Source organism: Phalacrocorax aristotelis, chromosome 2 (assembly GCF_949628215.1).
Source record: "Phalacrocorax aristotelis chromosome 2, bGulAri2.1, whole genome shotgun sequence".
In the NCBI taxonomy this organism is placed as follows: Eukaryota; Metazoa; Chordata; class Aves; order Suliformes; family Phalacrocoracidae; genus Phalacrocorax; species Phalacrocorax aristotelis.
Window position 1 is genome coordinate 11,866,077 of NC_134277.1, and position 27,100 is coordinate 11,893,176.

Below are 27,100 nucleotides of genomic sequence, written 5' to 3' on the forward strand. Positions count from 1 at the left end.
GACATGGAGATTAAGTTTGTAAGTGGAATTAATGAAGACGTATCTGATGTCAGCTTTCTCTAAATGACAGTTGCAATTCAAGCACACTGCAATTTTTCTCGTTTTATAGGAACAGGACATCAGTGGCAAAGAAGAGATTGGCATGGTGGTTCGTAAGATTAGAGCGTTGCTGGCTTGATCTCAGTTCCTTCAACTCCCTCGTTTTTTTTCTCTTTGAAAATGATATAAAATTTTCTATTCCTTCTGTAAGCTACAGAAAGGCACAGACCTTGACTGCTTTCTCCCAAAGGCTTGCTGCCTTATTCATTTGCCAGTGATAAACAATCTTCTCCTCCTAAAAGGCTGAATACTATTAGTATTGGAAAGGACCTGAGGGCAATGGTTCTGGAAGAAACAAAAATTCCCATATTCAGGAGAGTCGTGGGTAGCACAAATTACTTGGGTTTTGGACAGGTCAACATTTATCTGTATTTTACAGCTCTATCATGATGCTGCATAGAAGTTATTCCTGGATGCTCCATGTCCCAACATTATCCCACTCAATAATACAGTCCTTAGCTGAACTCTCCTGTGGTGTTCTACAGTCCTTCTGGTCTCACTGACTGCATCATGGCAGATTTGGCCTAGCCCCCAGAAGAGCGAAGGCCTAACAGTGTTGACATCAGGACATGCTGGAACACATAAATCTATACAAGAAATATTCAGGAGACTTAAAAACTCAACATTTTAAAAATTTAACGCAAACAAAGTGATTTAATTAAGATCTCAAAATTTCTGAAAGGTTTTCTCAGGTTTTTTTGCAGCCTCAATATTTTTATTTCTTTGTTGGGGAAATAAGATGTTGAAAAAAAAGATTTTTCAAAACAAAGACATCTCTAATCCCTATGCAAAATCTGAAATAATATTAGGGCATGTATAGTTTGAATCAAGAAAGACTGATCAAGAATGAGTAAGATAATGCCATTAAACTTTCGCCCATTTAATATTTAATAACAAGTATTTTAAAAGGGCAACAAAACAGGCCAATACTCTACTAGCTTACATTTAAGTAAACAATACTTGTTGAAAACAAATTGTTGCCCTTGTTATAAAATAATGCTTCCTTCAGGTATTTAGTAAATTGGTAAAAAGTTTATGCAGACAATTTTTACTGCCCTGGGTTATCTTCATTTTAGTAACTAAAAATAGCAGTACTGCTAACACCAAAGAACTTTATATGGAGGGAGCAAAGATGTCAGACTACTGTGACTTTAAGATGTCTTCATAAAAATGTGCTCTATTAATACTCCCATAGCTCTTCCCCCTTACCTCTGCATCAACCCAGCTAACTTAAAAAAAAAAAAAAAAAAGAAGAAAAAAAATCGATGGAACTGCTTTCAGTGCTGAACTGTAACTTCCCTGGAGTACAGAGATTGACAGAATTGTTAAATTTCTAAACTGCTTGCTAACAAAAAAAGCTGATTCGCATTTCACTAGAAATGTTTTTTTCTGACAGCTTTGCTACTGCCATAGAAGTATCCTTCTCAAGAAAACACACTTCCATGTCTCCACAAAAATCACATCCGTAAGTTCCACAAATGAGGAAATCCCTGATATCTACTCGTGCTTTCAGATTAGAGAATGAAAAAGAGGGCACCAGGAAACCACTTCCTTAAGGTATTATTGGTGGAGTACTGCCTTCATCAAATAAAACTAGCCAGACTCTGCAGAGGCAGGAGTAAAACAGCAGGAGGTCAATGAGCAGCTGTGTTGATGCTCTGCACTCGTAAGTCTAAATACCTATGGTCATGCCCAGCTCAAACAAAGCCTATTCTCCGTACAGCACTCTCCATATTGCTTCCAGCCATTCCAATTGCCTAAGTCAGTCCTGGAGGTATTGTCTGTTCTTCCCATCCTTTTACCACTCACATCATCCGGTTTGTTGTGTTATAGTACAAAAGAACGGTATTTTAAAAGGTTGAGGAGAAACCTCACCTGCAGAGGCACCAGAGGACAAACCCAAGTCCACAGTAGGGGTCCAAGCAGATAGCAACTTCTCTGGAGGGATAAAGCTCACACTGCAGCTTAATAGAACGACAAAAGGCACTAGTGGCTGCATGAGACATCTGAAAGACAACAGCAAAGTAATTAAAATGATCAACTATGTTATTCCGAAGGCTCACTCCCAAACTGTGCCAAGTGCTTAAATCAGTTACAGAATAAAGAAAACAAATAAATATTGACTTTCTGCTCAGTGTAAACACACATGTAATTTATATCTAAGAAAACATAATTTTTCTTCAAGAGGGCATCCAAATAATCGTGAAAGGGGAGGAGAGACAGAATGAATGATAAGTTTGAAGCAATTTAGGGAGAAAGCTGTGAGTGGTTTAAAGATGTGCTCCAAGCTGTATGCAAAGCTAATGATAAAAAGCTAAACTTTCTGGAAGAACAAAGGACTGAATGACTGCAGGATCTGAATTTGAAGTATTCTGTTGATCATCAGTAACATCTTTCTAAGTACATATTTCTTAATACAATAAATAAAACCTGCTAATGCACTTTTCAAATTGAAGAGGATTTTGCATGCAAAATGGTACTAAGGACCTAATCATTCAGTGACAAAGATCCCCAATAAACTTAGTAAAGATTCTGTAAAATGTCAAGTTATCCAGCTCCTAAGTGAGAAACAGGCTATTAAAAATCCCAGTAAAAAAGCTCCCAGAGATAAAACATGCAGAAAGTAGAAAGGAAAAACCTGATGGAAAGGAAATTCTTCTGATTTCTTTTTTTCCTAGTGTTAGGATGTTTCCCACACTCACCCATCCTGGCTTGGAAGTTCTAAATAGAGTGGGGAACAGAATTCTATCTTTTATTCTTTGTCCTCTCCGTTAATATCAAGGAAGATACCTGTGTTAGAAAGACAGCCTGGATAGGATTTAACTCATCTAACCTTTGATCCCTGCCACATACTGAGCTAGCTGCCTTATATACTGCTAGAGTCAGTGGAGGAGAACAGGCACTTGGAAGGTAAAATTTATTTGATCTTAAGGTAAACAGGGGAATAAAGCTCCAGAAGTGACTTTTTCTCCATTGCCAATGAGAGCTGTAACTGAGGCTGGACATGTTCCAAGTGACACAAAAAGACCAGCTCAAAACAGGTATCCACATGGTGATCATCTGCAGTTTGCAGAGATTAATTCTACCCTAGCTGAATCCAGACCACTTTTTCACACAGGATTAAACTGAACTCTGTAGGCCCAGAACTGGTGTTATTATGTGAATTTTGACACCATGCTGGGTGCAAACTAGTGAAAAAGTTGAGTGTAAGCGTAAGTGGAATACTCTACTTCAAAAGTCATCACAAACATTTATCAACTTCTCAGAAGCCATATAAGTTGTTTAGCCATTTTTTAAATTTAGCACTACTGCACTATGAATATAAGCCTGTGGCCTCTTACGATCGTTTTATAATTAATTAATCACTAGTGATGATCTAGTAGATGGTTTACGTAAACCTGCTGCATCAGTGATCTGGAGCCTTTGTGACCCAGATATCAGAAGCTAATCAAGAATTCCTAGAGAGATTTATCTGGATTTCCATTTAGCCACATTAAGAAAAGGATGTTCAACTTGCCCTGCCTTTGACTATCTTTGAAGCTCTCCAAATTCTGACTTTACATAGTTAGCAGTCATTTCTGCAAGTCTGATAAGGTGGAATTCAGACCTGATTTAGTATGGATGACTGCATCTCAAACAATCATTTAAAGCTACCTTTAGAAGAAATGGAGACTTATGTGACATTCACCCCATTCAAAAATTGATGTTTCAGATAAGTCAGATAAATTACACCCTAAAAGTCCCTGCTTCTCTCTGTTGATTATTGAGAAGCCCAATGACTAGTCCACATCTGTAGACTATTTAAAGTTAGATGAAATCAATCTTCCAGGAGTATCTGATATGTAACCTTCAGGCAGCTCAGACATTTAACTGTCAGTCAGCCTTGGGATGGTCACTTCACTGCTCTGTGCTTCAAATTCTCCATCTGAAAACTGGGAAAATGATGCTTGCTTTGTTTATGAAGTATGCTGACAGCTTCTGAAAATAGACACATGATGCCAAAGAGCACGAGGAATTCAATACAGGCTGTAAGTGTGATATGATACATCAGCAAAAACTGCTAAGTAATCATAATCCTTGGATATGCAACAGATAGGAGTAAGGAAGTAACAGGTAAGAGAGTGATTCTACCTCTGCCTGTGTGCTGGTGAAACCAACACTGGAATAACACGTATATTAGCAGCTAGAAAAGACAGCTTTGATAAATTGTGGCTAGAGGGTTGGAGAAAATGCCAGAACAGAGATTTAGAGAGCTCGGGATGCATCAGTTTATCAAACAAATCCATCAGTGAATTTTTTTTTTGCTGATTAGTATTGTACCAGGCGAATATTTCAGAGACATTGGCAGTTCCCTTAATAGCATGAAGAAGAGAATATTGAAAACCAGTGGCCAGCAGTTGAGTTGCAATAAAGAGCAAACAGTGAATGGGCACTGGAACAAGTAGAAAAGGGATGACCGGGTCTCATTTCCTTCATAAAACAGAAATACTAGATGCTTCGGTTGAAGAACGCTTCAGGCAGACAAGCTATTGGGCTACCTGCAGGAGTATCAGAATAACATTTTTAGTCTGAGGAAGAGGATCGGGGCTAAACTCACCACACGCAGTACCAAAGCGAGTATAAAAGAACTAATTTCATGTTAATGGAATAAAAAAATGACTGCAAGGGAGGGAGCAATTCCATTTCTATTACCAGGAACCAAGAGGAGTTACAAATCAGGTGCAATGTACCACCTGCCAGCCAGGCACAATAGCAGGAATGCCAGCTTTAACAAGAAGTCCCTACCTTTACCCCCGCTAGCATGCCAGTTGTGGAGACGCTGAAGTCAAGGTAAGCAAGCGTTTCAGGGTTAGAAGGTTTGTAGATCTGTGCAGGCCGCTTCTTTGGCAAATCGTCTAGTGAAAATAGAGAAAGAAAATGTGTGTTCTTACTCCCATGACAGATAGACCTCTGAGTGATTGACAAATACAATGACAAAAGAAGACACAGAGGTCCCCAAGCCTTAGTACTCACCCGTATCTAGTACCGGAGGCCACGTTCTGACATCCACTGCTGCTGCTGCCTCTCGTGACCGTAACAATTTACATATTAATTGTGTAGTCATCAAGCAGGCAGAGCGGCTCACCTAGGAATTTAAGAAATAAATAATAACGCAATGGGATACTGATTAATTCTCCCACGAAAATGAGCAAGACCATGATTTATTTTCTGCCAGAACAGGACACAGGTATATTAGTCTTAGGTTTTTCCATTAGGAGGTGTAAAGATGCACAAAACTTGCAGCTCACAAAGCAGACAGAGTCATGTAAGTTTTACAAATTACATGAAATTGCACTTTGAGAAGTGTTGTAATGAAACTAAAGGCACCTTAATAGTGAGAATGTGACTCTTGTAACACATCATATCAGTTATAAACCCAGAATGCCAGTAGAGAAGACTGACCAAAACATTTCCTATGTGATGGTAATAGATCTTGGTTTATAAACAGTATTTTCACATAAACCAAAACTGAGCCTGACATTTATATGAATAATTTTAAGCCAATTCTATGTTAGCCATATATTCCCGATTCCTGTGCTAGTGATAAACCACTGGGAAAGTCTTCTGATATCGGCAAAATAGCTCTAGACCAAAAATTGTGCAGGTGGCTCTAAGAAATGAAATGGTAAGTTTACTGCAAATACCATCTGCACTTAATTTTAGATGACACATGCTGAAGGTATTCTCCTTTTAGATTTGCTATTTTAAAAAATACATAAGTAGCAACTACAAGAATATTTCTTACTGATTGTAAAAATTAATATATTTAAGGAACTATTCAAACATAAATATGAACACTGTTAATCACTGAAGACAGTACAGAGGAAAAACTGAAAAGGCAGCATCATTCTTCTTTTCCTTGAACTGCGAGAATCTATGCAAATATTGCTAAGAGTATTTTTTTCTTTAAGGAATCTGAGACGTTTCATTGCATGCTGAATTTCCAATGCTCAACCTAAGGAAATCAGTAACCATATGTACACTAAAGATTACCACTGAGCAGAAGAGATCAGCTTCTGTTGACAGTAATCTCCTGGAGGTCAACTTCATAGAGCATATGAGGAAATTAGGAGCATACAAGCACTGACCCAAGCTCTACTTACTTCCTCTAACCACACAATTTCCCTTAACAATCTAAATATTTCCAGCTAAAAGTGAAGACAAATGAAGCCACTGCAGCATCCCTCAATCCTGTTGTGTCCCTGTCATGGCAAGGCAAGGTAATTCTTACATAGATATCTTCATCTGTGAAAATCTTGATTTGGGACGTAGTGGAACCATAAAACAAAAGGAGTTTCAAGAGTTGGCAGTTACTAGCCCTCTCAGGAATTACATTATCTAGAAGATCAGGAGGTTTATTAAAACACAGAATGTCCATGCCTGGAGAATAGCAAGTCAGAGGTAAAGACCTAGGGATGGTGGGAGGAAGAAGGAAGGCATCTTACCTACCTGTTAGCAACTGCTTGAGATGGGGCACAATAATGTTCAGTTATATTTTAGTACAAGTTCATCACCAAAACACAATTGTGTGAGCCAAATTTTGTTCAGAAGTCATTCTTACTGACTTCAAAAGGCGTTGTGTAGACATATAGCATGTCAGAGCAGGCTTTGACCCCATCACACCAGGAAATATGTAAGACTGCATCAGCAATGAAGGAACAGCCTCAGTATTTTAATTTCTACAAGGTCATCCCTCTCCAAAATGAAAGAAAATCTTGTGTAAAACAGAGCTGAGAGGCTTTTAAGTCAAACTGGCATTAATATGGCTAATAAATGTCCGTATTTTATTTAGTCTATTGAAGGGATGACAATTACAAGTCAGCTTAGACCTGTCACGAAACCAAACAGATCTAGTCTGGCTATTAAACATCAAAGGAAAAACAAAATAACACATTTTACAGCACTTCTATAATTTTAACAACTGATGTTTAAAAACTGTGAGTGCCAAAATGCTAAATAATAAGAACCCTGAAGACAACAGGATGATTTCTCATACTTCTACTGATACTTTGTGGCTTCAGATGCTCTAAGGACAGCCACAAATTATAACTATCTCTTGTACTCATTACTTGAAAATAGCAACATTAATTAGAAATGTTAAAATCACATTTGTTTCAACTTGTTTTTTCAGAGACTTAGAAGTCCATTCAATAGATCAGAAACTGCCAGATGTAAAAGGCTATCTCTTTGCAACCATTTTATTTCCCTCACTAACATGCACAATGCAGTGATTTATATGCAACAAAGACCAAACTTTATCAGATAAAGCCAAAATACCAAAAGAAAATATTGAATGAAAAAGTCTGAGTAACACTTCTCTGGATGAACCAAAATATTGACCAACACCTTCACAACAGAACTTTGAAATTGCTTCGAACTGCAAAACAATTAGATGTACAGAGCTGAGCACAAATCACCATCAGGTCAAGATGACCTTTCCACTGGGATTTTTCTCAATAGTCAGTGTAGCACTGCCAGGTGAGGAATCCTACCATTCTTGGCATATAGCTAAATACAAAAAAGCACTTCAAATATATTTCCTGGAAGGAGTCATGTAAAATTTACAAAATGTGACAGCGGAAGTCAGAAGGTTGTGTGCTGTCAAGCAGTGTTGACCCTGCAACACACTGAAGTCCTGAATCTTTGGAAGTAATACAACTCTTCAACCTACACCGCCACTCACTTAAGTTACTGTTCCTAAAGAGTACGCAAATCCTCTGCCCATTTAATCTACTTGTGCACTTTCAGGTGTCTGCTCACCTCCACAATCATCTTCACTGTAGGTAACGTGGTAGCTATGTTCTGGGGATGTGGAGGTCGAACTGTTATTGGCACACAGCCTGCATACAGGCATCCGTAAAATGCGGCAATCAGGTCTATTCCTGCATGAAGAACAAAACACAAATCCTCCCCTCAAAATCAAATAATTTAATCACAGACACCTATGTCAGCATAAAAATTACTTGGAACTCAACTCAGAAGGTTAAATGAGTGACTAAGCCCTTTAACAGATTTCTTTTTCAGCCCCTTGTCAGTATTTGTTCAGCTTCACTGATTCCTTTCAATTGTACTGTTCTTCTGAGCATGAAAAACCAAGGGTGACACACAAAGCTGCAGCCAGATATCACCATTTAGGTGAACTCCACTTTTATGATCAGGAACTAACCCATTAAAAAGACCGATTTCTACAGATTAATTATCTTCCTAAATTTACATTTATAGGCAAATGAGAGTCTACAAGAAAAGGAATGCCCCAGCAAAAGGATGAAATAGGATGATGCAGAAGGAATGTCTGGAGGTTTCATTAAATACTCTCTCGTGCCATTTTTAACCTCAGATATGCAGCTTTGACTATCTACCTGAAATTTTACAGTAAAAAAGGTAGTAATGAGTTTGAAATCCTGCTTCTAACATAAAACCACAGGTGTAGTTCTATATGAACATTGACTGCATGCGACAGATTGTGGACAGCACGCTTCAGGCTATCTAAGGAGGCTGAAGAGACAACAGCACAAAGGTCCCATAAATCGTGTTAGTTGATAGGTCCCTGGTGCTGTACACAGGCCGTGATAAGACAACAATAGGAGCTGTTTTATTCTTTCAGTGGAAAAGGATCTGGAGTACTGATAGGTTATTGTTCCTTCAGTAAAATGCTTTATTCTTGGGAAGTGAAATACAGAAAATAAAAACTGAAGTTTAAAATACTAGTTGTCTTCTGTGGAAAAAAGTTTTCTGATATTAACCACTGAGATACTACTCCTATAAAGATTTAACGAGTATCGTGCAGCACTTACAAAGTAAGTATTGCAATACAGGCTTAAATCAGACTGTTGATTTCACCAACACACATGAAATGCTAAAGACAAAATAGCAGCACTAGATCAGAAATAATTTCAAGCGAATGTCAAATGTGGTACTGGTTAACTCAGGCTTAAAAGCACTTATGTGAAAGGATGAAAATCCAGGCCACAGTGAGCTGTCTAGGTTAAAAATGTATAGAGAAAATAGTGATTATAATTTGGTATTTCTTAATCATCTGCTATCTATTCATCATATTTCTACTCTAAAAAACATGGATTACTTCCTAGGTATTGCTGTTTTACCCTCATGAAATGCAGCGCTTCCAAGAGGGAATTCAACAGGTGAATCTAAGAACACTCAGCAGATGCAATATTTCAGCAGAACTGTGTGTTCATAAAATAGTATATTTCTAGCAAATTAAAAGAAAAGCAGTAACTAGATTTGACTGCTTATAAGAGATGGGTTTTAAAAACACAGGTTAATCTTAATCTGAACCCAAAGAAATCATATCTATGCGCATACACAGAAAGAAATTCTTTTAAATATGTTTGACTAAGTTCAAAGAAATGTACAGAAGGCAAAAATTTTGCATTTTGCCCCTTAACATGGTTTACAGGTTTGTAACAGCACCATTGCACCAATGTGGTTTAGAATCACAACCGTTCTAAAGGATCTTGATAAACTCTTGGGACTACCAAAGTACCAAACACGGCAGTTCTTTACCTGGTGGGTAAACCAAAGCCACATGGTCTCCATCTTGTAAATGTCCCCTTTCCATCAACATGACAGCTATCTTCTCAGCTCGCTTGTGTAGCTGGACACATGTTAGCGAGTTGGCTATTGTTCCCTGCACAGGAAGAAAGATAAATGTCACAGAAGATAATGCAATGTGCTGAAATTCTATTTTCCTCTGCACCTTAGAAGTTACTGGATGAGCTGCAGCCACAGTATGTCATGCAATCAACTTAAGTATGGAAACCTTCAGCCTTGTGCCAAACAGTAGTTGGAAAGAAAAAAGATGTTTGCCACGCAAAGGAATGTTCTCGATTTCCCTTTCTGCACTTTCTGCCCTCAACAGCGTTTTCTCTTTAACCAAAGGGGTACAGTAGTATGCTAATATCCTGCCCAGGTAACCTGTTCTTCTTCCCTTGCTATACAGGCAGCATTCCTGCCACAGCCAGCAAAGTGTCTTTATGGTCTCTGCAGCAATCCGGACAATCTGTGGAAAGCAGTCCTGAAAATTTCACTTCATTGTCTGCACGCTGGAAGGAAGCCAAATGGCACAGCAGAAATACTTTAAAAGACAAGAGATAAAAGACACAAGTGAAAACAATACTTTGTGATGGGAAAAAGAATTAGTTTGGAACAAAAGCTAAGCACATGCATACCAATGAAATAGAAAAGAAAGACATTTGTTGAATTTGAGTAACTGGTCAGCATGAAAAAAAAGGGGAAGTGACAATATGTCACAGAGCTTGGAAATATCAAATAGGGCTACACTGTTTTAAATTGGATGAGTATTATGGTTCTTGCATGCCTTAAAAACATGTATGTGTGTATATATGCACATCTACCAATACACTTTCAGAGAAATAAACACTTCTGTATCACAAAATTCGCTACCACAGTTGACACCTCAGAAAAGAACTCTAAAAGTGAACATGCTGGACAGACTGACTGCCTAGAGCTGGTCTGGCCAGACGTGGGCTGAGATAAAGGGACAGGGCAGTATGGGAAGGGATGCACCTCTCTGCCTGTGCACTTGTTCTGTGGAAACAGAGGATTTCAGTCTCCAGTACTACTATGATGTACCTGGCACCTATCACAAGCACTAAGTTCACTTAAGAACAGAGAAGCTGAAGAAATTGGGGAAAAAAGGTAAGAAAATACTTACAGTTAAAAAGAACAATGTATCAAAAATGCAGTGCAATCAAAAATATTGTATCACTGTCCTTATTAAGAGAGAAAGCACTAGGGTCTTCTGTTGTAAATAAGTATTTTTTATACTCCATTTTAACAAAGCAAGAAATAATAAGCATTTGGCTTGATTGCTGGCTTCTATCCACCATCACCATCCCACCCAGTGCTGCAGTATTTATTGACCACAAGCTTCAGAGAGGAGAGAGCAGTTTGATAAAGGTCTAGAACTGGAAGTAGTGGCATGTTAACAGGCATCGCTTGGCATTTACAAACTTTATAAGAAACTATATACAAACTCAAACACTGTCAACAAAAAGGACAAACCTAACTGCAAATAAAAATGGCAAAGTCAGGGCTTAGCGTTCCTCTTCACAATCTTCAGCAACCACACTTAGTGAAATGCACTTCAGGCAATATTTATCAGTCTTCTGAACAATGAGGAGATCATTTCTCTAAGAAAGTTACCTCTAAAGACATATGCAACTATATAGATGCTGGACTAGCAATGGCTTCCATCTGTCCAGTCCCAAATATGGCCAAAGTGACCTGAGGTCTGGGTGTCCTTGTCACTATAGACCTGCCAGTAGAAACGTGATTAAAATCTTTGTTCCTTCTTTCAAGAAATTGCCTGTTTGTGCGGTAACGGGAAGAAGAACCTTTTATATCCCCACATATATCAGAAGCACAGGCCCCACTGACACACAAAGGGAATTGCTGCAAATCACGTAAATTTCTGCAAAACTTGTTTACATTTAAGAGTTCTGGCACTTGCTTCAGGTGAGCCAGCAGAAAGACAGTGTTTCTATGAAGTGCAGGGAAGGAGAATCCTGTTGTTGGACAAGAATCGTTGGCAAGACCCAGGCAACTACTCCCTTCGTGTCTTTTACACAAGGTGTCCTGCAATGTAAAGGTATTGCAATCCCTCATGATTAGCACTAAAAACAACACAGTGCACTGATTTTGAAATATTCCAAATTCTCAAAATCTTGGGTTACACTAATCTCAGTGGATTTCTATTAGTCATCCACTGCAAGATGCCTGGATAGTTTACAACAAAGTGTACAGACAATGTGCAAGGAAGACAAAAACGGAAAAGTTACAAATCAGAACTAAAATTCAAGATGGGCAATAAAACTTGCCTAGGCAAGTTGCCACCAAACCTGTCACTCCTTTCCATAAAACATTAAATCTCTCCATAAAGCATTAATCTCTCAAACAAACTTCATATGATAAGATATTCCACACTGAGAGTATTAAAGCAGCAGAGAAACTGAATTTCAAAATTTGACTATTTTTCACTTCTATGGAACGATGAATTCTTTTGTTCATCTTTGTTTTCCACATTGTGTCCTTCCCTACCACTGTTGGAATCCTTCTGCCGGCATGGGAAGTCTGGCTTTTTGTAAAGTGCAAAACCAACAGCTTATGTGGATAACACCGTCTTTTTCTCACAGCATCTTTGCTCCTAACTTACAGGACCAAAAAATGCACTATTTTAATGGTGTAATATTGACTCTACTTTGCCACAGACAACTACATTACTACTTCACTATCATCTGTCAAGTTGCACATGTTCACATATTAGCTAGTAATCTGAATTTGAAAAAGGTCATTTAATGATTTATTGGTAGCCTGAAACTGAACTTTGGTACCAGCACTGTAATATGGGCTGGAGAAGCATATCCTGTAAATACAGTAAGCGGTCATTTCACAGAGGTTCACAAAGTACTGGAGGTTTAAGAACCCATCCAAATTGCACAGGGACCACATGGGCTGAAACAACATCAGCTACCACAGGTGGCCAAGGGCAATAGCACTATTCCAGGCTCCTCCTCTCCCGGAGACCCCCACACACTACGTATGTTTCCCAGTTTTGACAGAGGTGTCTAGGTGTACTGTCTCTAAGCGGTCTCGGGAATTATTGGTTTGTCATCTACAATCATCTAGGAAATCTGTAATCATAATCACCCACTCTTAGTAAAGCCAAGTTCTGTACCATGTGACATGCATTAATTCATTTCTGATAAGCAAAGAAATGCTGTGCCAGGCTGGCACCTGATGTAGGCTATGCAGAGAGATTAATTTATTAGTGATCCTCTGCTGGTTGGATTCTGGACATACCTCTTCTTTGCTTCACCTCCTTTCCCCATTCCCACACCTGCCCCAGATGATGCAGACTCAAAACCAACAATCATTGTTTTATTTAGGGCAAATGCTTTGATTTTGCCAAGCCTGTGCTTTTCAAATTGGAAATTAGGATGGCGAGCAGTATTAAATACTACTCTTGGGTATAGGAATGATAAGTACTGAAATAGATTTGCAGTGCCAGCTCACCCACAACATATATGTGGTAGGAAAAGAAACGAGAAATGCATAAGGTGCGCTGTCTGATACAAAAGCAATCTATATTTTGAACAACTGGCAATGATTATTCTCTTTTCCTCTCTGCCTCAGTGAACATTAAATATAACAGCAGAGTATTAATGGAAAAATCAACAGAAAGGTCGCGTTCAGCCATAGCATGAGGAGGTGCAGCTGAAATACCAGGGTGCCATTTTCCATACCACAGCCTGTGAGAGTAACAGTCTGAGCTTCTTACCCTGCAGTTGAGTAGAGTGTAAAGCACATGGTCAGGAGTGGTCTGAGCTCTCCACTGTAACACTTCTGAGAGGAAGAGGAACTAAAATAAAGCAGAGCGATAGCTGTGACACTAAATAACTTTTTGCGTTTAAAAACCAGATAACTGTTTTTGCTAGTTTAGCTGTGTCTTTCTTATTTATACGTTATATTTTACATCAATACCCAGAAGCCCTAAACATGAATTAATTCTCTTGTCACCACACATATTTATAGCAAGGTGCTTTCGCACAGTAGCAGCAACCTCTCTAGATGTGAAGCCACTGCTGGGATTCTGATATATTACTACATATACTTTCAAAGCAATAAACCAGTTCTTACTGATCTCTCTGAATTTAAGCTCAATTTTAATTCTTTAGCTTGTTGCTTTTTCTTACTATAAATATATAAATATTTATACAGCTTAGAACTTACTAATTTCTCACATAAGCCCCCAAAAGAGCTGAATTTCAACTTAATTTTACAGGACCAAAATAATAACAAATAAGGTCAGGACTATATATTCAAACAAAATTCCCTGGAATCCACTTGAACTAGTAAAAAAGATGTAATAGAGGATGATTTTTGGTAGAAGCCCCATTAACACTTTCCATCACGTTTGTTCTGTTGTCCCATGTACACTTACAGAAAAAATCCATACATATAAAAAGCAGTCATCCACTCTCATGTCTATTTTATATTTGTCTGCAAAGGGTGTTCTGAAATATTTTAGTGCGAATTAGAAAAAGCAATCAACAAATCCTGCAATAATAACAGTACCGTCTATGTACTGCTAAGTGTCCTGATGCTACCTAGCTAAATATAAGCTGTGTCAGAAAAGTTTAGCTTACCTTTCTGGCTTGGTCATTATCTTCTATTTGCCCCAAATCTCTACCACTGGCCTGTGCAATTCTTTTTCCAGAGACCAAGTTCCCTACCATCACAGAGGCAGGGCCAATTTCTAGAATAAATCAAAAATGTGCTAAGTGCAATAAAAATCCTTCGCTTGTAGATGAAAATTCTTTTTCTTTCTTTTGCATTACGTGATATTTTCCTCATTGCTATCCACAACACCAAACCATGAGCACATTTCTGTTGATACAAACCTTGGTTGATGGACCAGAAGTAGCTGGAAGATATGTAGGCCTGGATTCACCCTCTCTAAACCTATCTGAGGAGCCCATTTAGCACGGGCTGTCTACAGCCAGAGACACATCCTGTCTGCCTTGATATGGGGAATCTTTGGAAAATTCAGCTCCTAATTTAGGCATGTCCATTCAAGTGCCTAAAACCAGATGAGATGTATCCAGGCTTCAGGGACAATGTTCCTATTTTTCTCTTCTGTTCCCTAGGCTAAGTTGCATCTGTATTAGCAATTCTGTAAAGCTATAGACATGAAGTGACAAGGATTAGGAAGGAAGATGATGCATATGGTAAAATATATGCAAGCACTTTAGCACAAGGTAGAGACTGAAGAAAAATAATTTCACTTTAGAAGACAGAAAGATGTCAAGGCTGACACTTCTCCAGGAGGTGGATTTCACTGACGTTTTGTTGCTGCCATTAGGGAAAAATACCTGTCTCACAGATACCATTTACACTCATGTTACCATTTGCTTTCTGCTTCTCCAACATGGATTACTGATTAACTGCAACTGATACCAGGCTTTACTTCTAGTCTATGATGTCCAAGCTTTGTCTCAGTGCTTGTATGTGGTATAATTGTCAAAATATGAGATGTCTAAGTAACCAGATAATGTACAATAAACAACATCTACAGACTACTCTGTTTTAAAAAGATGAAAGCAATATATGCTCTGGGTATGTCACAATTACGCAAAATGCGAGAATGTGATGTTACCAGTTTGGTTTCTGCATTCCTGGCATTACTTTTACCACAGTGATATATAATGCATACATAATGTATCTGTAAGTTTCTCCACTGCACCGATCCTAATTCAGTGATTACTTTTCAAAGAAACAAACAGGAAATACCAAAGTCAGCACTGCAGTTAAAGCCTTGATTACTTTTGTTAAGTCAGTGGAAGTCACTGTTAGCCTCTGACGGTCCCAGTATCTGCAAACTCAGATTATGGTTTTGATTTCTGAAACATTTGTCCAAGGGTTTTAAATAAAGGAACAAGCTGGTGGTTTTGGCAAACTTGTACTGAATTCATGACGGAGAGCCCTCATATTCGGGATCCAGAGGATAAAACACTTCATACTGCAAGCTAGTTTTCAAAGTGGAAGGTAGCTAGGACTTAGTCTAATGTAGCTGGAATCAGGTCTTAAGCCTGAGGCTACAGATCCAGAAATCCTTTAAATTAATCTGAGTACTAAAATCTGCAATTGGATTAAAAGTAAAAAATCTGCTAATAAGGTTCTCATTCATTGGGGATGAGTAACCAGTGACTGGACTACAGCAGGCTACAATGGCTTTCTCAGTCATTTGAATCGTACCTTGCTGTATCATTTCATCCAATATTCTTCATGAAGTGTGGCAGAACTTCTGGTGAACCACCTTAAAACTAGTTAGGGTTTTCCCTCAAATATATCTGCTGTAAGAATAATTCAGAACTTCCCTACTCAGGTGAAAACCTATATCCTCATTCTTGGGTTTAATTTATTCATGACCAGTTTTTAAGTATTTGCTCTACTTCCAACTGTTATTTACTGTCAACAGTCCTCTTCCTCTCTACTTCTGCTTTACAAACTCAGCCTTCAAATAAGCCAAGATTTTCTTTCTCTGTTTTGGTCTCAGTCCATCCTCTTTAAACATAATTGACTGGGAATTTACAAAGAACTTCATGCGTGGTCTCAGCAGTGTCTTGTAGAGTGATAAAAATGTCTTAATCTTTACTGAATTTAGGTTTTTTGAGGATTTTTCCTTGTACTCTTTGTGAAGGTACTTCTAGCTTCTGCCAAAACCAATGATGTTCTTATCACACCTGGAATATTTAACGGGAACAGCTGATCGAGCTGATTGATTCTCATGTGCATTAACAGTTACTTGATTTTGCTCCATACAATACCACGAACACACAGCATTAAGTCATGGCCACTCATCTTACCTGGTTGTTTTTGCCTTGGTTTAGGCAGGTTTGTTACACATGTGTGGGGACACATCAACACATTACAAGGATGCAGCGATCCTTCCAAGAAGAGCTGTTTGGTTTCTGACAGGTGTATTCCACCCAGTGGCGTCTTGGGAAGTGTGTTTGCTGGTACGAGCGCTAAGCAGTAGACTCCCACTTGATGAATACTGTCAATAGCCTTAAAAAACCAGGAAGTTGATTTTAATGAAAGGCTAATTTTTCATCATTCTAATAAACACGTTATTCTGCGTTACTGCATAAAACAACCCTAATAATTAACTAGCAACGGAAAGACACTTTAGCAATGTCAGTGATAAGGAGGTTCTTTTCAGTGGGAACAGGTGGATGGAAATGTAACACTGATGTTATTACACTCATTCCAGAAGATAAAAAAGCAAACAAAAACCTGGTGATAAATACACAGAAATCTGTTAAGAAATGCTACCTAAGCACCCCTTAGGCACATGTTAGTAGCACATATCCTGGAGATTAATTACCAAAAGGGACTGGCAACTCGTGAAACTGAGTTTAACTGGCACACTTCTCAGAATTACAAGTTCAAAGGAGTCCTATGAACTTAACATCCAGTCCATCTGGCAAAGCAAAGAAAAATTTCAAAAGTTGCACATATATGACCATATACCTACTGATGTATGTAGCTTTAAAATTTTTTTTTTATTTTTTCTAAGATAATAACTGTTTTACTTTCTGATTACTGTGTAAAAGATCCACAGTCAGGGATGGGAATTAGTAAAAGAGAAAACTACAGTACTATCCACTTGAAAAAACTCTGTTGAATAAAAATGAAAAATAAGCATCTTTGAATCTTGTAATAATCATGTTCATTGTCTGACAAGCGGAGTAAACTGCATTACTTTAAAAAAAAACTATAACATACAGTATCTATGTAATTTATTTTTTTAAACACGAATGTCCATGCACTTAAGATTTTAATTCCATACACATTTTAACTGGTTATTTTCCTTGCGTTGGTAACAAAAATTGCAGTGAGTTAGAAAAACAACTTCAGACATCCAAGCAGACTGAGAAACAACTTACAGACAGCAACTCTAATGAGCAGTTAAATGTTCAAAAATATAATTTACTTAACTTGCATTTGATTTTTAACTGTGAGAAAAGTGACTGCATGTATCTGTTGCCTTGAAGATACAATCTATATTCTGAGAATCAAATAATCATTTATAGTTATGTATTTAAGTGTAGACCAATAAATTACTGATTATTTCTACAGAGACTCTAAGTAATGCTTTGCTTTTGGCTTCTGTTGGCTTCATTTTTTATGTATTTAATTGCAAAATTTCATAAGAAAGAGTAATAAAGCAGTTACTCATTTCACAAACATTACAGTTTTAGTAGTGGTAGGTCTCACTGTAGTATTAGAAGACCTTGCTGTTGGTCTACATGCACCTCACCTGAAAGATCAGCACTAGCAAGATATATGTGACAGCCAACATACAATGGCTCATGTTTCTGGCAGGAGCCATCATAACCTCCTCATTGTAATGTTATTTGTAGGTTCTGAAAAGCAGTGATAAATCACGGGATCCTCACCTGACTTCAGCTTGAAGGAAAACTGTTACAGGGCAAATAACCATATGACAGTGTGGATCCCAGAGTTGATGAATGGAAAGCAATACTCAGCTGGGGTGGGATGAGGGGTGTTTTAGATAATGACTCCCCAGTGACTTCCAAACTGTCTGCTTTGATAGCCACCTCGGCAGCACAGTGCCTGATAAAATGTCATGGGTCATTCAAAATTGTCACCTTTCACACTCTGGAATTTGGCACTGAAGCAGTGAATGACTTTGTTTCACTAGGATGAATCCTAATGAACTGAACCATAACATTTTGTGAGAGAAGAGTATCAGTCAATTTTAATACTGCTAGCATTTGTTACTCCTGGTGAGATGGCTTGGTTTTTGAAATTGCTCTGTCCAGCCAGAAGTAAACAGAGTATACGAAATCTTTACCCCTCTGTTTCAATGAGAAAACAGATTAGAGATATCAGAACTTGCAAAGTGCAGATTGTTACATTATTCAATCTAAGAAAACATCCCATACTGACAAAATTCCCCAGGCAGACACTCTCCAGTTCTGCAGCAGATCTCCTAGCTTTGCCTAGTCCTGTCAAGTCCTGCCAGAGCACTGGCACTGGTAGAACTAACATCCAGTCTGCCAGGTGCATGAACCCCAACTCTGCCTGAAGGGTCAGATCAGTTTGCAGCAGTCTGGGATAGGAATGAGTATCTAGGATCCATCTGACTGAACTGCTGGGTGACCTGAGATCTTCACTTACACTAACTAAAAAACCATACTCCTCCCACTACTCTCAAGACACTCTCTACCCAGACTGACCACTCCCTCCCAGTCATGGCTCTGCTAAAACCCATAGATGCAGTCCCACATAGTCCATCCATACAGCAGCTCTGCCATCCTTCAGCCCTCTGCTGAGGAGCAGGAAGGGCCAGGAAGGGCCAGAACGTGGTGCAACCCATTGGAAACAAGTCCTGCAAATTGATACAGCTCAACTCTAGGAAGAGATGCAGAGACACAGCAAGGCACAGCAAAAGCAGACGGTGTAGGGTAGGGCTGGCACGTGGCAGCGCACGCAGGATGTCAGACGAGTCTCACAAATATCATCAGAAATGAGTAGCAATTTTGTAAGTTTGTTGTTATGGAGGTCATTGACAGTCATGACACAAGTGTGATATCATTGTGTTGCTCATCTCTAACAGATGATTCAGATTTAACTGGTTACCACTTCCTGACATCTGTCATTAAAAATATGACTGGGAAGGAGGCACAATGCATCCCGCATGTTCCTGGTTTCTGTCCTCCATCTCTGCTCTCAGCCAAAGTGGAACCAGAAACTTCTTGTTCTCATAGTGCCGCATGCCAGAGTTGCAGACTTCACACATGTGCAGTAAAAGCAGCCACACATATGTGTACTTTGATATATGGCCTACCGCTCCCGGACACTGCTGTGACTTGATCATACTTAGAGTAATAGCACTGACTTTTGGCAGAAGCAACTTGTCACTGGGCTCCCACACTGTTCAGTACTGAATTCTACTGGCTATGATGGGGTAAGACATGGTTTCTGTAAAAGTCACAAAAATGCTTAGCTGATAAAACTGGAGAAATGTTAAGTCCAGAATGTCAATGTTTTCATTAGGAGCTTGATAAAATTATCAAAGCATGGGCAATCCAAAAGCCTCTCCTTCTTAAATAGGTTGCCCTAGGTGCTACTAGTTGCTTCAAAGGTTTTCTGTGTGATGGACAAGCTAGAGGTTCTAGATTTTCTTCGTAATAATTTAGATCTACTACTGTGAATATGAGATGCCTCCAGCTGTATAAAATACAGTTATCTTCTAAATCAAGAGAGCAGACAAATCTGTCTTGAGATGGATGAAAGCTTATTTGTTCAGTCTCTTCAAGGATACAGTAGACAGATTCCCTTTCTTATTAGGCACAAAGCAATAATGAACAAGAACATCTCTGAATTGTGTGAGATCTTTTTCTGCGGCTCTTGGGCAAAGCAAAAAAAGATGCTTGCAATATATTTACCTGAGAATAGTCCTCGAGGAAGGATAGAAAGGAAGGTAAGCAAGGGAAGTGGAAGTAACAGGTGACCAGCTGTAGTCAGAACCGAGAGCTTTTCACAAGGTAGCAACAGACAGACTTCATTTGACTACATCTCCATTAAACCTATTGCTTTTGAGTGAGAATTGGCTTAAAAATGGAGATGGAGGAGATGGAAGATCATTGCTATCTAAAGTATCTAATTATTTCTGTGTGGACATTCAGGTTGAAAAAACTTCTAGTATGGTAATGATATTGCATTAACTTGGACTGATAGATGTATGGGGAAGGTCAGAACTTTTTAGTATTCAGTAGCTTCTGTCTTCTGGTCAGTGTCCACACCACCACCCAGGTATGTGCCTTGCATGATCCACCAGACAGCTGGAATGGGATTCCTTCAATAGGTGTTCTTTATGCAGATAACCTCACTGTAGATACCTACATCTGAGCTAATCAATCACTTCCCTTCATTTCAGTGGAGAGAAATCATCATTTTTAGGCTGTATTTCATTAACATAGTGCACTAGAAACGTATAATTCTCTCCTACTGATTAAAAAAAATATCTGGAGATCTAGCTCAGACATACTTATCTACACTTGATGAGGTCAACTCCATAACAGTGCCAGTAGCTGTTTAGTAAGAGACTTTGGTAGCTTTTGGTAGTATGAGTATATAATACATTCATTGATTACCCTTTTGAAGTAACAAATGACTATATCCTTATGAACAATACATTACTCTCTCCTTGCTATTACTTACTTCAATTCACCCCTACAGCATTTTGATTAGGGAAAAGCTCACTCTTTGGATATGTGTGGCCCAAATAGGAACTGTCACTCAGAAGAACCTAATTTTGTGCTCATTAGGTACAACTGCAACTGAAACTGGACTTAAAATTATTCAAAGACAAATGTCAGTTACCTCCAGGGTCTGAAAAAGCAAGAAAAAGAACATAAAGCAGGACAAAATAGCTTCCAAATGTACATAAAGAGCATTACCTGGAGAACTCTACTCATCCATTGAAAACTGTCTTCCTCTGTGGAATCTGGCCTTTGCTCAGCAACGATAACTATCCTTTCATCGTGCAGCACGCTCACTGAAAACACTGCTATTCTATAGAGGAGAAGGAAAGATGAGTATTTAGTGCCAGAACAGATGGAAGAACCTGTCTTCTAAATTAATCCTCCATAACTATGATTTTGTTATTTATTATCCAGACAAATGGTACTTCAATTATTATTTTATTTATGGGGGAAAAAGCAACAAGAACAGTTTTGGATAACTTCTGGAGGAGAAGTAGGGGTTGTTGTTCTAGTATCACAAAAATACAGGCATAATGTCACTGCAGGGTTGGAGAAGTGAACCTTCTTGGGATAAGAAAAGCACTACATCTGGGTCACAGTGAGGTGGTTGTTAAACTGTTGTATAACAGCCAGCATAAGCACCTTCTTTGGCCCCATCTCAGAAGAAAGTAATTGCAACATCATTTTGTGAGAGGTCTGCCATGTGTTCACGTGTGCATTAGGCTCTTCAGTAGTTTTAGACTCTCCTGCTCAATTTCAGCACCTGAGGAAGGTCACAGAAGGAACTGCTGTTGTGCTCAAGAACTTCAGTGTTAGCCACATTGGAAATGTTCAACTTGGAGAGCTAGCATTCTGTTGAGTCAACACCTTCAGAATCAACCAACTGTTCAACAGGGAATTTTAATAATCACAATTTTGAACCTTGGTATCTGCCTCAACACTGTCTTTGGTTTCCCTCTGCTGTCTCTTGGCTCTAGCCATATAAACAGCAATGTAGGGAAACCGCAAAGAAATTTCATATCATTGCTTTTTACTGATATCAGCAACTTTCAGAAAGCCCAGTGCTGATTAGGCACTGCCTTCTGAAAGTGTTTTGGGTCACTTACACCTGGCCTAAGCAAAATAAGAATTTCTACATAATATGAGAAAAGAAAGGATCAAACCTTCCCCTGTAGACAAATTTCATTGGTTCCACGGCCAGTGCTGTTGCTACAATGTCATCAGCATTATGTCTTCTTCCACTGACAACCATCAAACCATCCATTTTGCCAATAACAAAGACAAGTCCACCTGGACCTATAAAGCCTAGTAGTCCGGTCCTTATAAAAGGATATTCAGTGATGGGGCCACCAGAACTGGTCATAGGAAACACCTGTAAGACAGAGAAACACATGTCTTCAATTCTATACACAGAGATCACGTTGCAAAATATTTCAGGCATGCTCTCTCAGATGGCTCTGCTGGAATGAAGTAAATAGGTCACCATGGATGCTCTTTACTCTTCACTGACCATAAAGGGAGTGTCAGGAAACTTCTAGACTAGTGTGTGTAATTTTCAATACCCGAGTTCCAGTAAGTTCAGTGCCACTCTGTTTACCATACACTTTTTCCCTAACCATGGCTCTGTAAATCATTTATGACCTAAAAGAAATATAAATCAACATAAACAGTATTGAATTAGAAAAATGCTGTGCAGAGTGCAGCAGCTAACCTGAGGTGCTATGTATAGGTTACCTGAGAGATTAAATCGTAAACATTACTGTAGAGGTTCTTTTTAGTACCTCATGCTCATTTCCAGCACAGTATAGAGAAATAAGCAGGCTAGAAGTGAAGCTATTTTAAGGTACTGTACATTAATGACTCTTGCAGCTGACCACATTTTTATCTAAGGTCAATTAAGTCCTCACAATACCAGTGATAATGCTTTCTGTAGCACGTCTAAAAGTGAAAATACAGGCCTGTACAGAGCCTCTCTAAATGTCTGAACACCAGATGCAGACATGACTTCCACAGGATGGATTTCTACTGCTTTTCCTATCCTAACCAGCACAGTGTTATCATTCTGACACGTGAGCTACTTTAGAGCTGCATTCTGACACAATCACACTTTCATACCATCGCTTCTTTACACTGAAATAGTCTAAAGGCAAGTTATTTAATACAATGGCAAGTGGAAGACCATGGCTATACAGTGCCCTTCAAGGCTCATCTAAAAAGAAAGGTCAAATTCTGCTCTCAGATGCCCATGGGTGACTGTTATTGAACAGATTTAATGCTTATACATCCTCAGCCGTAATTCATTTCAGGAACACAAAGCGCTTTGACTCTCTAATACCTGCAACATGAATTACACAGTAAAACAGGAAAGTGGCCCACTTGGAGAAGGCTCCTAAAACACGCTTAACTTTAAAAATGGGTGGTCCTGCTCCCTCAATAGCAATTTATTTGCTTACCATTAGGAATAAGTCTAAATCAGTCTAAATATGCTGTTAAACTGAAGATGCAGTTACGAATTATGAATGACTTTACAATTACAGCAAGTACTACAAAATGAATATAAGTACCTTTCTATCCTGAAATATGTACAATCTGGGATTATCATTCACACTGGGTCTTGCCAATTGTACTTGTAGCACAGTAATCAGCTATCAACAAATTTCAGATCGCAATAGCATAGTAGGATCCCTGGCTTCAATAGCAGGATGCAGAATCGTATCCACTAGTCTCCATTAATTACTTAATGTATAGTGTTTACAACATTCAGATCTGCATTTTGTAGGAGATATTAGTCATGTCTGGTCTATGAAAAATGGTAATATCAGAGCATTTGTTAAGGGAAATGTAAATGTATTTTTCTTAATGTTTTTCTCAAATATTAAAAGAGAAAAGGACCAGAACTTAATAAAAATATCAGCTCATTTTTTTTCAGTATTTCTCTGATTTGTTCAGCCTTTCATATTGGCTTCAGCAGAAGTTAATGATAACAAGTGAGCAGGTACAACAGAGCTATCAATACAGCTGTCTGCACTGGAGCTGAAACCTACTGGAAAACAGATTCCACAAAGCAAAACGGCTTTCACCTAAGGCAATTCAAACAAAAGCAGGTGGGGACTAATTAGGAAAAGTTATCTTTGCTATTCCGATACCTCTTGAAGACTACATCTGTCAGGATTCTGTATAAATGCAAGCCTTTAATGCCAGCTGCGTTGTGGAAATGCTGGCAACTGCTTTTTAAAGATACCCAGCAGCCTCCCTACTGTTTGCAACAATCAAATTCTGCATGTAGCTAGCTCATAGACTTGCACAGTATTACCTTCTGAACTTTGTATTTCTTCCTGCTTTCCTTCTGATTGTTTCAGCCCCTGGTCCTTCTTTCAAAATTAAAGTAAAAGCTCTTCAGAGCCAAAACTAAACCCACATAAAGATCTGCTACTGCACTTAATGAAATGGGCTTCAGTGCAGATTATCTGGTTAGAGTAGCTAAGGTCTCAAGCCATAAGGACTGATTATTACTGCTGTTCTGATATTTTATGTGAAATATTATCCTGAAATAGAGAAAGTTAAAAAGGAAGGATTTTATATAGGCTTTTTTGGACAGCTTACCTCAAAAGTATTTTTGGTCATGCCCGAGAGTCCATAATATGATGTACCTGTTGCAATAGCACATACACAAAGTTCTCCTATTTCATCCGTTTTACAGAGCTGTGGAATTCCATCTGGCTTCACTGAACACATTATAGCTAGAGGGAGAACAAAGGACTTTGAGAACTATTATAAAATGAACTACAGAATAATATAAATGCTGTGGGAAAGACACTGTGGTGGAGTTGATATAAACAAATAAATTTTATGTAGACTTTAATGTCTAACAATCGGTTTCTCAAATGTTAAGGTGTTCAACTTTATCAAATGTTATTTATATTATAATACACAAATAAATAAATCATGCAAAGATCTTTATGTAAACTCAGTCTTTACACTGATAACAAAACCTAGTTTGCCTTGCTCTCTAAAGTTTCAGTTTATCTGTAATATTGCTGTGAAACATGATTATGTTCCCCATGTTGCATACTGAAGACTAGATTTGCCACAGTCAGTGCACTATGAAATAACCTAATGGAGTTCTTGATAATGATTATAATGCCAGGGAGGCAGGCAACCAGGAAATCCACAGCTCACAAAGTAGCAAGTAACATCATATGAAAGATCAAGATATTCTAGGAGACTAGCATGGTTGTTTTACTAAGAATTTATCAGAGCTCAGACTCCCTCTCGCTGGTCTCACAGGACTGCAGAGACAGCAGGAGCTAAGCAGGAGGGATTAGAAAGCACTGGTCCGAGGAAGAAGCACTACTTTATGCGTGAGCCATGTGAATAAGAATCAAGTATGCTGCTTTAGCTACAGTCTCTGGAGTAGGAGTCCAGCATGTGTAGATTTTGCAGCTGGAAAGAGGATATGATGAACAAGAGAGACCAAAAATGAATCAGCATGTCTTTTAATTACAAGTGTTAAGAATGACCTTTCTCTCACTCTGAAAATAAACAGGAGCATGTACTTCTATTAAAACAATCAAAATATATTACGAAGTGCAAGATGGCACTATCTTTTATCTTATATATTATATCTATAATATCATATATGATAACTATTAGACAACAACCAATCTTCTTTTCCTTTATTTTAAGTTGCTCAACTGAAAATTTGTAAGATGCATCTTTATGTTTTATTCCTCTGGTGCATAAAAGACATCGTCTAATGAAAAAATACAGTATTATCTTTTCTAGTCTCTATAACACCTCATTTAAAATCTAGCTCTTATGAAGAATATCTTCATCTTTAGATTTCAGTTTGAATTTATCAACATGAACTGTCCAATCATACCTTCTCTTTGTAGTAACTGGGTGATAGCACAAGATCTTTGGAAAAACATTCTGCAAGCCTTCAGATACCAATTTCGTTGATCCTTAGCATAGGTTATGAAAATTTTCACGACCGAGTCTCATCTGGGTCAGGCTTATGGGTATTTATAGCCTCCAGACATTGGAATCCAACTTACTTATTTTCTGTACCAGTATGTCACAGTTAAGGAATGGGGGTTCTGATGTGGTGACAGGTTGTTTAAAGCACACCACTAATGTGAGTACAGACAGCCATGGAGGGAAACGGAGAGAAGAAATCTTGGGATTTCCAAACTGCGAAGTTTTACAAGGTAATGCTTTTGGACTAAAATGTTTTCAAGTACACATGTTCTAATCACAAAGCTTGCTGTCTAACAGCAAAGTATGCCTACCTATGACTTTTTACAGCTAATTACTTAAATTAATGAATCATAGTAAGTTTCACAGAAAGTTCCTTACCTCCTGGCATCACTAAACCAACATCCTGGACAGTCAGAACAGAAAGCTTTTCTTCAGAGTCCACTCGAATCACTCCGTAAGTGAGACCATGCATGGACAGAACTCCTCTGCCTGGTGGCTGATTGCTGTCATCTGTTGGCCTGCAACCATAGGTTATAACATTAGTGCACCACCAGACAGATATAAGCATCTACTTATTTTTAATGGATGACTATTGCAAATAATCCTCTATTTCAGAGTTTAAAATTTCACCTTCTTTTTTCCCCTACTAGACTTGACAGAATCCTGTTTTTTGGTCATTTCTGAGTAATTACGTCTGTCAACTCTCCCATTCAGTAGCCACCCACATATATAGGGCTGCAGAGATGAAAGTAACACTTAACACTTACCAAAAACACCTTGGATTTAATTTTTAGATAGATGTATAAAGATTGTTTAATTACCCAAGTAATCAAGCCTTTTGTATTGTTTTAAAAATACTGCAAGGCAGTGCAGGTGATGTGGGGGGAAACCGCACTCTAAATATTTGGAACTGATTGGTAAATAACTCAATACACTCTCTATATGATACCTACTTTGGGGCAACCTAGGATGCCAAGCTCACCTGCCAGACTAAAAGCCTAACTCTAGCACACTGGTATCAAAGCCAAGATTAGAATACAAGTATGCTGTGTTTATATCACAGATTTGACTTCCCACTCCCAATACTTAAGCATTTAAAATTACTAAACAGCAGAAATTAGGTTGTAATAGAATCACTGCCA

The 27,100-nt window shown here is 38.4% G+C and overlaps 1 protein-coding gene across 4 annotated transcripts in view; it reads right to left on the bottom strand.

The window, feature by feature from the left end:
• DIP2C (disco interacting protein 2 homolog C) overlaps nucleotides 1-27,100 on the bottom strand; it is a 334,539-nt gene that overhangs the window by 55,338 nt on the left and 252,101 nt on the right. For all 4 annotated transcript variants that reach the window (XM_075082401.1, XM_075082400.1, XM_075082399.1 and 1 more), the window contains 12 exons: nucleotides 26,337-26,476; nucleotides 24,582-24,718; nucleotides 22,142-22,350; nucleotides 21,174-21,288; nucleotides 16,548-16,749; nucleotides 14,328-14,437; nucleotides 13,460-13,540; nucleotides 9,664-9,787; nucleotides 7,900-8,021; nucleotides 5,113-5,224; nucleotides 4,885-4,994; nucleotides 1,975-2,105 (listed from right to left, as the gene is read on the bottom strand). In XM_075082401.1, the coding sequence (XP_074938502.1) occupies nucleotides 1,975-2,105; nucleotides 4,885-4,994; nucleotides 5,113-5,224; nucleotides 7,900-8,021; nucleotides 9,664-9,787; nucleotides 13,460-13,540; nucleotides 14,328-14,437; nucleotides 16,548-16,749; nucleotides 21,174-21,288; nucleotides 22,142-22,350; nucleotides 24,582-24,718; nucleotides 26,337-26,476 (1,593 nt within the window). The remainder of the gene's footprint in view (nucleotides 1-1,974; nucleotides 2,106-4,884; nucleotides 4,995-5,112; nucleotides 5,225-7,899; nucleotides 8,022-9,663; nucleotides 9,788-13,459; nucleotides 13,541-14,327; nucleotides 14,438-16,547; nucleotides 16,750-21,173; nucleotides 21,289-22,141; nucleotides 22,351-24,581; nucleotides 24,719-26,336; nucleotides 26,477-27,100) is intronic.